This window comes from Necator americanus, chromosome IV (genome assembly GCF_031761385.1).
Source record: "Necator americanus strain Aroian chromosome IV, whole genome shotgun sequence".
NCBI classification, from domain to species: Eukaryota; Metazoa; Nematoda; class Chromadorea; order Rhabditida; family Ancylostomatidae; genus Necator; species Necator americanus.
The window spans coordinates 33,615,081-33,627,758 of record NC_087374.1 but is presented as its reverse complement, the minus strand read 5'-3'; the positions used below and the strand labels follow the sequence as shown (position 1 = coordinate 33,627,758).

General features: G+C 36.8%; 1 protein-coding gene across 2 annotated transcripts; it reads left to right on the top strand.

Moving 5' to 3' along the window:
• Positions 1-5,276: 5,276 nt before the first annotated feature.
• On the top strand, positions 5,277-9,365 carry RB195_003557 (uncharacterized protein; the record flags this gene model as incomplete). Of its 2 annotated transcripts, none has more annotated exons than XM_064201260.1 (2): positions 5,277-5,298; positions 9,037-9,365. In XM_064201260.1, the coding sequence occupies 2 exons, from the start codon at positions 5,277-5,279 to the stop codon at positions 9,363-9,365; spliced, it is 351 nt and encodes a 116-aa protein (XP_064057140.1). The 2 variants fall into 2 exon arrangements, with proteins under 2 accessions (XP_064057140.1, XP_064057141.1); XM_064201259.1 differs by lacking the exon at positions 5,277-5,298 and adding an exon at positions 8,907-8,913.
• Between the last annotated feature and the right edge of the window lie 3,313 nt (positions 9,366-12,678).

Here is a 12,678-nt window from a genome sequence, read left to right as displayed (position 1 = left end):
TAACTGAACTCTGCAGTGACTAGCCGATGTATCAAGCCTATGTTTTCTTTCTTCCCAGACCAGTCTGGTGCAGGCGGTGGAATCTCTTACCCACTGCACTGCACCTCCCCTACGCTAAAATAAGTAAAAATAGTACAGTACAGTATGATATAAACTCAACCGCTAACAACAAACTGGCTTCTACTTTACTTTTTCCCTGTTTTCCCTGAGAGAAAAAAAAGCTAAGTCGCAGATTATAGCAAAGTCGACGGGGAACTGAAGGATCCCTCAAAACCACTTAGAGCTAAACACGCCAAAAACATTCCTTTACATAAACATGTACACAAACGATAAGAGAAGTGGGTTCGTTTTAGGAAGAGCGCTAACATTTCACTTCAGTCTCATCGACGATTAGGCCAAGGACCAGACCTGAATATTTAACTGCTGTTTTGAGTGTGCACAGCATCGCCATCTGATGTAATGGATTGGTTTTCAGCGAGAAAAGTTCGCTGATTAAATAAATGGATAGTAAGTAAAGTAAGCTTTCCAAGTAATTGACAACTCTTTTGAAGAAAAATACTGTTAAATTTTGTATGCAGATATGAACATGAGACGGAAAAAAAACATAATGATTCAATAGATATCTAAATCAGGCAGCAAATATTAATTAAATAAGCGTTATTGGATTGAGGAATGTCGATTTGTGGTAATGCTTGGAATTCCATATAAAGCACTAAATATTTGCTTTCACGACATCAAAAATGGCAAATGCTTGGAAAAGAGAAACGGAACTCAATACTAGTCAATTTTCGCTGTCTGCATGAGGAAAAAAACCTGATGAGCAGTTAAAATGAGAGAGAAGAGGGAAATATGCTGGAAAGGAGCAGAGCGCGAGGAAGTCATTTAAACAGACCACAGTTGCAATCATCAGCCAGTGCTACCTATAAAGATATATTGATTGAGTTCAAATAATTTATTCTTATTTTTTTTCTTCCCGCATTCCAAGGAAAATGCTACAAAAACACGGTCTTGTGGAACATTACGGTTTTACTGCTATCAAGGCTCTGAAGGAGTGTACAACTCTGAAAAGTTAGCCAGAATAAAGATCGGTAACAGTCTTGGTTCTGCTCAGAGAAGTAGTACACTATTCAACTACAGAAATATTTTCTCAAGAATTTTCACAGAGTGCTTACGTCCGTCTCTTACGATGGGACCTCTTAAATAGTAGGGAAATTGGAAAATTTTCTTCACCTGATATCAAACAAAGATTTGCTGCTCGCGCAGGTTGCAGTCGCGACATGCGTCGGAGCTCCCCACTGGAAACACGTGATGGTCCCGGCAATAGTTTACGGAGATGTAAACTATCAGCTTTACACGTTGACAACTTTATTTCAATGTCTTTCTTTTCAGGAACGAAATACCATAAAAAAAGTGGAAGAGCCGTCGTTTTGCGAAGAAATGCATAACTGCATATCCTTTGTTTTGTCGCCTCTCAGTATATCTATGTGTCTGCCTTTTCGCCTGTTTGTTTTCGTTCATTACTTCGAAGTGAAATGATCCTATTCAAAAAGATATCGGAAAAATCGGTTTCGTCTTTCAATAAATCCAGCGAAACGAGATATGTTAGTGAATGAAATGCAATTAGACATTAGAAAACGGATACTTTTAGCGAAAAAAGGGAAAGTACAAGTGTTCGTGTCACCATCAAAACGAAGAAGCACGTCAGTCGTTCTTGGTGGAATTCTCAACTGCTCGAAAACAACACCATGAAGAAAATAAAAAAGGAAATATACTACGAAATGCTCAATTACAAAATGAGCAGAGGGATTCTGATTTGCTGGTGGGCAGACCCGACTACACGCAGCACAAGAAAATTAGATGACAAGTCAATTCGGCGGAAATAGCGGAAATCGATCAACTAATAAATTGGTCTGATAGTACTTGATAATTGTGACTTATGGTACTTCGGCTAGGTATCGTGAGCAAAGCATATTTAGGAAAGAAAGAATTTCTGGTATTTCAGATAACCTGGGAAAAAACTACCTGTTTTGATATAACTGCACAACTACCAGGGCAGTCGGTGCACCTTTGTTCCGTTCGCCTTTTACTGGATTTTTTGTTGCTTGATATTTAACATTTGATAACTACCGAGAAATGGTAATTGTCGCAGATTGCACGCGACCCTTTCACCATACCATCAAAAGGACTGGTGGAGGACGCAGACGTGAGAATACGTGAGAAGGTCCCACAGCTCTCCTTCGTTTCGCGCACTTTATGCTCCGCCCACTTTCGCCCCTATGAAAGAAGCAGTTCCGTGTTTCAAAACCTTCATTTCGCACCATCGTTTCCATTGAGCGGTGGCAAACGGAACGGGCCCAAGGAGAGAATGCAATCGATCAATCAAGAACAGCAACGCAACTTTCGAGAAAACGAAAACCATCGGCGAAAAAAAGGGGAGGAGCTGAAACAAACTAGAAGTCATTGTCGTCCCTGAAGCTGTCTGGCGGAGTGGAGCACACGCTTCCGCGTCCAAACTTTGCTCATAGGTCCGGAGATTTGCGCTTGCCGGGCTTGCAGTGAGTGGTTGGTTGAGCCTCGCCCATTTCACATTGCGTTTCTGTGCATATATGTAGTATGGGATGAAGACTAAGTACTTAGAGTACACTTTATGTAATCGAGTACACAGGGCCCCTGGACCGCGTAATGCCACATAAATATGAAAACAATCCGTTTGTATGTGGCATTATATGTGTATTGCAATGAGACTAGTGTACGAGCCGGCATCGGACAAAAGTAAAACACAGGAAAGTATGGCGGTAGGACCTCCAAGCAAGTGTATCCCCGAGGTAGGTGAACCATCGATGCCGGACGCAAGCCTAGTGGCTGCCATGACCTCATGCGGATAAACTCCAGCCCACTATCCGCACACATCGCCTTCGCTGGGGTGTTAGGATCTCAATGCCAGTTCCTCACGGGACCCACCAAACTTACACATCATTGAGCCTCCGGAAGTGGACCTGGGATACTAGCATCCGGGAACGCGACAATATTGATTGGCAATTTTTCCTCATTTTTTTCCAGCGAGTAAGCTACCTATTAAGGAAGGTGAAGTGCACCACGTAAGCAACGATGGATTGAAGAGTCATTAGCTAAAATTTTGATTTTTTTAAGCAAAAATTTGTAGCGAAAGCAACTAATCTCGAAATACAACGATAGAAACGAGTACAGACATCAAGAGGGGAGAAGGTAAAGAAATTAGTTTCCGAAGAGAGAAAAAATAGAAGAAAAAAACTGAAGGGGTTTGTATTTGTGAGTACCCTAGCAACCTTTTTTCTCTTATTATTGATGATTTATGGAAGAAAAAATGATTACTATGTTGCATACATGTGTATAGCATCCATAGTGGATATAGAGAAATAGTTGAAAAAAGAGAAATAAATAGAAGAATAGATCTGATACATGCACGGCACGCCTTTGGCTTCCATTCACTGAATAAAGCGATACGAAGAAGGAAACGGTAGCTGAAAGAAGCATCATTAGAAACATTAGCTCACTTCACTTTCAAGTCCACTTAACGATTCAACAATACATATCATTAGAGAAACACGGAACATCGATTCAACCAAGCAAAAAAGAAGAACTATTCATATGAGGCGCCGCTTGCGTTGTTCTCAAGGAAAAATTTCGAGGAAACTAAATTAGATTTGACAACAATGGCTGCATATATCCACATTTAAAGCCGGGAATTCAAGTTGAAGAGGTGTTGGTAGTCTAACGAGAACCGAACGATTCGGTCTAGCGAGTCGCTCCATTACTTTGTGCCAAGGGGTGAGGGATGTGCGCAATGCTCTCTGGCCGAAGAGGATAACCGAAACAAACACACGTACACCGTAACGTAACGTAACGTATGGGTTCGTTGGTAATCACTGTGACTATTCCTAGAAATGCAGATGACCAGTAAAGTTTTAGGTTATTAACGAATTTTTTAAAGTAGCAAAATAAAGCTTCACTTCGAAAGCGATAGATTTTTCTGGATGCTTGACTTTTTCCACTCTTTTCTTTCTATTTCTTTTCATAAAAAAACATCTTTATTTTCAAAAAAAAAGTATCAGGAATTTTTGGTTTTTGTTCTCTGAAGGGACAATTTTATTTAGTTTTAAATCGATATCTTCAAAACACGTACCTCTACTAAAAGCCTTGAAAAAGCGGCAACAGTGGGAAATAGGAAGAATTATGATTAGTCTTCGGTTTCCGGAGAGATTTCTCACTTTTCTATGAAACAGCTGAGGTAAAGAACAATCGATCGTGAGCTACGGCAAAAAAAAAAAACACATAATCATGTATATACTTCCGGCAGCAATTCTTAACGCACTTGTGACAATTCCACCAATCCCTTGGTATGTGTTTTGCAGTACGAAAAAATGCCCAATCACATACACAACTCTATTTGTTCAATATTGTACGAAAAAATTGGAGAACCACCAAAAAAGAAGAACAAAACAGGTAATATGAAACCATTACAGATGCTGTACACTACGGTTTATACGTGAAAGATTGAAACCAACAGCCTCGTAGTCCCAAAAAAATTAACAAAAAAAGCGGAATCGTCAATGTGTCGATGAAGAAAAGTTGTAGACAAGAGAAATATTTTCCTGCATCAAACTATAACGAGAAATTTTAAGGAATTTTATGAGAAAATATCCCAGAAAAAAGTAGGAAGTAATAGTGATTCTCTTGGAATAGCAGAAATAGAAAAGCCGTAAAAAGGATAATTTGTGGAGTCTTTGGAGTCACTGAGCAGGAGACAACACTTTGGGGCCAACGCGTCTTCTGAGAACACGTCGCGGTTTTTTTTCGCAAGAAGAATGGATAAGAGCGCCACCATAGTGCCGCAAATCCGTCCACTTGACGATGCTGTCGAACGTCCGAAAATTGCTCTACACAGGATTTCCTACGGATGTTTGGAAGAATGAATAATGACGAGGGAGGAATGACCGAATGTGTCACGGGCAGAATGTTTCAGGAGTTCTGCGGTTGCAGACATTTTACAAGGAAATCTATTCATGTTTCATGTCTTGCGAACTAAACCTTAAAACGATGAAATAATCACAGATCAAAGTGGACGTTTCGGGGAAAATTCTCTAAATGAGAGATTCGTCCCTCATTGAGTCAGGGGCGGAAGCCACCTCGTAAATATTACGGTGAAAGAACGAAAGTTCCTTTCATAAGTCGAATGCTCCTTTTGTAACAAATTTGTGGATTTTCTGAGGAATTTCTTCTCTAAACGGTTGTAGAATATGCCTAGGCCCTCAGTTGCTGGTAAGTACCTACTCGACGAAAGACCATAATCTCAGACATTTCTCGGAACGAAAAAACACATATATTTATATGTTGCAGTCTGTGTTTTATTTATTTTACTTATATTAATTTATTATTATTTACTGTGAGGTCATAATTTTCCGATTGATGTAATTACTTCCAAAAAGCTCAGATCTTCTATCGCCTTTGCTTTAATTCGACTCTGAAGAACGTAAAGAGATGAGAAGAAAATTTCCCTTGGTCTGGAATTTTCTTCAGAGAGTCTGCAAAAAACTGAAAAAAAAATACTTTTCAGAACTAGGTTCAAAAATATTTTGGAAAAAAATAATTAGTTTTCATGTTTCCAAAACCTATCAATAATAAAAAAAAATAAGAAATCTTCATACACTGAAATTTGGTATCGTATTTGGTCTGGGAATAATTTCATTTATCCCTTTAGAGTTTTTTTTTTCGTAGCCTTCGAATCTAGCAGTTGCCAGAACTTAAATGAATGAACGAAGTTCATTTTTAAGTTTATTAATTTTTTTAAAAAAAGTTTTTTATTTAATTTATTTTAGTTTCAAGTTCTTTCTTCATCTTTTTTTTAAATTTTGACATGAATTTTCCCCATCAGGCTATCGCTTACCTCCTGAAAATTAAAGAACTTCTTTTTCGGGGATTTTAACAAGAGATAGAACCTCAACCTTACTTTTTAAAGATACCGTACTCTTTAAACATGTTCTGTCAATCTTAGTGGCTTAAACTTTGAAAAAAATTGATACGACATTTTGCTCCACCCAAATCCCAGAGAGGGAAGAACATCTTCTTTTCTGATCTCAAAAGGTCCACAAAAACAACCAATCCTCATCTGATAAATGTTTGTTTTTTGATCAAGAGAACTTTATTCGTCGATCTCGTCTCCCTATCTAGATCTGCTTCGTCTGGTTCCTCTTTCCGGTGTCAGACGTATCGAATTTCAACAAGGAATTTTGAAAACACCATTTGGCATGGCAGCAAAAAGTGACAAGGCTCAGAGAAACAAAAACTCAGGGAAACATCAGACTTTTAACTGGATGGCTTGGACTAATTATGAGGTACATATCATTTTTTATTGCATCAAAAATTGAAAAAACTAGGTTAAATTGATTAAATGAAAACTTTTTTCTCGGTTTCTACTGTCAGTCGTTGAGGTAATTACTTAATGTTAGGTAGGTCATTATTTAATGGTTTTTTTTAAATGACAGTCGGGTACCCGACGTGTAAATTTCCACCTTAGATCTATCGAATTAAAACGATTTCAAATTTTAAAATAATTTAAAATAAGATACATAAGAACAACGTGGATTGCCATCCGAACCTCCCTTGTTTTCAGTCTCAAAAAAGTACGTCTTAGGTTCAATGTCAGAAATTCGTTGAGGATTAGGACATTTTCCCCAGAGCACAAGAAATCGGAAATGGAAATGCAGATAAGAAATCGGATTGTTCTTTTTAAGCGAATCAAATGAATGGAATCGGATTGTTGATTGAATGCTCTCCGAAGAGATTAGAAAAAGTATACGGAGTTATCTTAACTACCAGTATCGAGTTTAAAAGAACAAAAAGACATGTGACTACAGAAAATTACCGTAATCCAAGGATTAATGGGCAGAAAATCTGGCATATGCTCTGTAGAAGACAAGCAAAACTACATGCATAGTGTGGTGCTCTGAAATAATCCAAGAATCTACAGATTTTCATGAAAATCAGCGAGAAATAAGTAGAACAGTTTAATTGCTGGCCAGCGAGATAAGCGCCTATATCGACCTTATGTATAACTATACAGTTATGTAGACTCAAACCTGTACTAAGGGTACTGTAATGGGATCATCAACATAAGCACCTATTCAAATGATCTACATAAGTTATGCAGCGTTAAGCATGCATATGTAGAGTCCCATGAGGACTCGAAAAATAATTTTTAATGGATTTTTTTGTTCACAACGAGAGAGGACAAGTGTTCGCAGAATTAGCTAATTTCTCAGTTGAAAACCCTGCCCAGAACAATTTTAATTGTAAAATATCGCAATTTTAAGAGGATCATAAAAATTTGAAGAGGATCGTTTGCCTAAACACAATGGGGCCAATAAAGAGATCACAGACTTCCAGAAAAATGTGCAAGTATTTTTTCGGAATAAAAAGTGACTTCAAAATCCTTACTGTGGACTATATGTAGCACACAAATATAAACAGATTGTAATCGTTAACTATTTTTAACACTCTCCGGAGACGTAAGGACAGATTTTTGTGTTGCACAGATTTTGTGTTCGTTTGATTAGCTAGTTATAATTCATGATAGTTATAAATACTAGAATTTTTAGAAGATTGTGCTGACGATGAAAATTATTATGATAACATTTTTTTAAAATACTAATCAGCTGATTTCAAGCTGAATTTGTTGTAGGGAATTTTCCTAAGGTAAACGTGGTTTCTTTATTTTTGTTTCACATATTTTCATAGGATTCCTAATTGAGACTATTGTCTAGAAAAAACCCAAAAACCCAAAAAAAGTTGAATATTTTGCAGTACGGGTTGTTGTGAACTTCAGAAAAAATATTACAATACCTTTATAGTAATATTAGACTGATCATACACAAATTTCTTTCCCACGTATCTGATATTGTTATTTTTCAATTTTTTAATATTTATTCAACAAAAAACATATCTTAATCAACAATATTTTCGGTAGAATAACATCAGTCGTCTTCGTCAACCAATGTGAAGTCTTCGAAATTATCTCGATAGTCGTAGAAATCCATTACAAAGAAAAATTTTGTTATATGTAAAGTTTTAGAACAGTTGAGCTTTTCTTTCATTAAGTTCTTGCTAAGATCTCAATGAAAATTTTTTAGCGTTATCTTATGCGAAAAGTGAAGTAACTAGTATCATTAGTACCTTGGAGATTTGAGAAAACCGGGAGAAACTAGAAATTTTCACAAGAGAAAAACTAAATAAATCTCTTGAGTAGTGCTTCCATTATTTCATAGATAAACGGAAACCTTGTTTGAAATGAAATTATCACCTACTTTTTGTGATATGCAGTCAATTATGGAACCTTTTACAAACAATTTCTGAGGGAACAAAGAAAAGTCACAATGTATTTTCTGATTTATTTTTCCGCAAGAGGATAACGTGAAGTCCAACCCGTATCCATAACGTATATGTTTGCATTTGCAGTTTTATTAGTGAACGTCATGCCACCGAATATAAATGCGAAATTCATGCGTGCAACAACGATTCACATTTGGAATATTAAAATTTGGGAAACGTTCTCTTTTCTGACTCTGTACATGCATAATGATTGAATCCAGTTGAAAAAAAAAACCGGAGTCTTAGATTTCCACGCAAACTCCATTTCACACAAATATACACCCCAGTGCATACTTCATTTATTATACATTTTCAGGTACTATTCTACTATAACCATAAGAAGGGTACTTCACTGGAAAATCCTAGAAAATCCACTATAGTGCGAGGGAAAAATATACGAGCAGCAGCCAAGCGGAAGAAATTTGGGCTGAAAAAAGCAGACTGAACATCTGTTCATTTGCAAGAAATATAAAACGGAGCCTAAAAAAGGTCCCAATAACTAAATGTACGGTAAATTTGAAAATATCGCATACTTGCGTTTCATACATTTATGTTGCACAAATAAATAGCCATTTGAGCTTGAGATTATCGCAGATTCTTTTATTTCGAATTTTTTTAAAAAAATCTATTTAGTCGATTTTATACTCTTTACGTGGAAACATACTCCATTATTATTATTATTATCATTATTATTGTTATTATTATTATTATTATTATTATTATTATTATTATTATTATTATTATTATTATTATTATTATTATTATTATTATTATTATTATTATTATTATTATTATTATTATTATTATTATTATTATTATTATTATTATTATTATTATTATTATTATTATTATTATTATTATTATTATTATTATTATTATTATTATTATTATTATTATTATTATTATTATTATTATTATTATTATTATTATTATTATTATTATTATTATTATTAATTCCGTAATGATTATTATTAATTCCATAGTTGCCGCTACTATGTTCCGTAAGTTTAGTAGAGAGAAGAAACCTCTACCCTAGAAATTTTCATAGATACATTGAGATGACGATCGTAGGTTCGACAAGTACCTTCGTTCACGAATTTTATGATACCTGGCAGCAGAAGCAGTAATATTGTGAGGAGTGAGACCTGAAAGTGTGTTTCCGCCTTTCTGGAAGCCATTGACCTCCAACATTATCCTATTAATTTGTCCTGAATTTCCCCATAATTTATTAAATCTATGCGTAGTCCCTTTATCTAGGAAGACAATGAGATAATTTTGCCGCCTCTGATGAAGTGCGGCAGTCGTTATCCTTCAGTGAATTTGATGAATTAAGGAAATCATATTCAATCTACGTACATACATGGAGAACTACGAGCATGGCAAAAAAAATGAGTTTGGAAGTCCTACCAGAATGAGATCGGCCTGACAAATCCTCCGTGAAGAAAGTCTTTATGCTGCCAAATGTTGGTAAAACCTGAGGTGTTACATATGAACCTGAGGTGTTACATATGAATCAAAGAAATAATAAATTTGCTGTGACTGAGATGCCGATATTGAAATGCTTCGCCTGGAAATTCTTGAAGAAAGAATCCCTTTTTGATGTTGTTGTATGTTTTCTAGTTCAGCCAAAAAGAACCACCGTAATCTGAAGCAAACGCAGGACGTTGCTTTTATATCAAGGCTTTTGATGGCGCAGAAAAACCACTTCAGGAATTCCGATCATGTGCTTAACGAGATGACGTACTAGAAGCAGAAGAGAAAAAAAAGGTTAAGAAGCAGTTGTCTTAAATTACATCGTTGAAGCTGTGTAATTCAGCTGTGTGTGTTTGATGCTCAGCTGAAAGAAAAATGTGCACAGAAGGAAAGAGAAGAATAAACCCATTTTCCGATTAGTTTTGAACACGAATTTTATTTAAAACGATCTTAATAGCGTAAGGAATAGAACTGATACGTGGAAATCTTTACTTCCTTGTCAATCTGCCTCTTGTTAGCTATTCCCTGTATTTATTTCACCCAAGACTTATCTGTTATCTATTTGTTTGTCAGTAGAAGACCTCGTGAACCGCTTGCATCCAAAGAAAGGTGACCTAGAGATCCTTCGAAACTACTGTCTAACATGTGCTTGACCGTATTACCGTGTGTTTTTTTTTAACGAAGTAGTTGCTAGGATTATCCCTATGAGCATATCTAGGACGCCGGTTGAAGCCCAACCTCGAAAACAAACTAGATTCCGTCAGGGTTTCAGCTGCATCGACGACATCCAGACCGTGTCGAAGGTGAGAAAGGTTTGTCAGGAAATCGTCTGCCGCTGTCCTAACCTTCGCCAACTACGAGAAAGCCTTCGATAGCATAGAAACGAATGCAATACTGTCTGCTGTAGTCGATCAAGGTGTGGACGCGTCGTATACGAGGACATTAGCCAATTTGAGAAAGTGGTACAACAAGGCGATATTATATCGACGAAGCTGTTCGCTGCTGCATTACAGTAGGAAACGAAATCACGTGCTTGCAAAGAGTAGAACACGCGTGTGATGAAAGTTTCCTCTCAAACCTTCGTTTTCGGAGGACGTTTTTCTTTTTTCCCTATTATATCATATTTCACTACAATTCATTTTATCGTCCAATTTTTTATCATTTATTTTTCACTATCATATCATATTTCACTGCCATTATCACTATAGGAGTATCACTGAAACAGAGACGATACTCAAAAAATAAACGAAGCAGGGAAGAAGGAAGGGACTAGAAATAAACAAAAAAAGTCTAGATGTAATTCGGATGATTTACAAATATAAATACAAATACAAAGACGTTCTGCAGGAAAAAGTAAACAGAAGGATGAGAGCAGTATGAGCAGGATTGGCGCAGGTCAGGGAAGCTGCTGGTCAACTGATCTTCCAAGAAGGTTTCCCGCACATGTTGGACTTGACAGTTCTTCTAGCGCTCCCTTAAGCAGCGAAAAGAGATATCGCTGCCACGTCTTATAAGATATTTCTTGCCACCGAGCTCTCAAGAGATGTTTTCTGCAGTTTAAACGGGGCACACAACACCAAGAAAAAGCTGAACACGAGCCATCTAAGAAAGTAAGAATTTGTCAAAGCCTTGATTTCTCCTCGAGTATAATGTAGCGGTTAGAGGTTCAGCTCCCTGCACGATCAATCAGAGGTTCGAATCCGCCCTAGAGCTCACCAAGCCTTTCATCCCTCCGGGGTCCATAAATTGGTATCAGACTTCTCTGGGAGGATAAAAACAACGACTTGACACATCGGCTAGCCACCGCAAGTCATTGTATAAGCCGGTTACACGTTCAGTTACCTCAAATGATCCTGAATTGAAGTGAACGTGCGGCTTTTCTTCCAAGCGGAATGATTAACGCCAGAAACTTTATCCTCGATTTTTTCTATAGATCTGCCATAAAGGGTAAGCGATAAACCACATAAAATCATCTATTATTCTGAATATTCAAGGCAGCCAGCCTCACTTTCCTGAATGCAAAAAAAATTGCAAAGGGATGACGAAAAATGGGAAACCTATGGTTGGAAGTTATCTACATTGAATTGATGACATCGCTGACGTTTTTATAATATTAAAATATCAACTAACTAAACAAATGTTGAGTGATTCCTATTAAACTTGCACAGATTGGTCTATACCTACTTTATAAATTTTTACATTTCAGTATATACTAGATAGATAGGTCCCGTTATCACAAATCGATTGATGTCCATTTCTAGGGATATGGAGCAAAACGAACCAAGTTACCGAGGAAAAAACGAAAAAAAAACACTTTTTTTCGGTTTTCACGTCACGTTTCTTCGTTTCTGGCAAAAAAATATTGTGTTCAGGACGATAGATCAAGACGAGAAGCCACCCGCTTTAATAACTGTGCAAAAGAGAACTAGCTCCCGTTAGGAGCATGGATGTACTTAATGTGGAATACAATGAACATCCACTAAATCTCTTTAACAGCTACGTTCTTTTTATTTTGCCTTACATAACAGACATTTGTACTAATGTCTAATGTGTTAATCAAGCTAAGGGAGCAGGAGAGAAGTAAGCGCCATCGAACGCTCCATCGAATGTGTGATGTTAGAAGTGTCCTTTCCATGCGGGGAAGTAAGCGTTTTTGACGTTTTATTCCATGTCAACGACCGGATACAAAAAAAGGATAATGTGTCTGGCGTTAATCAATCCGCTTGGGATACATCACCACGTTCACTTCAATTTAGAATCGTTTGAAGTTTACGAACGTGTAACTGGCCTATACAATGACTT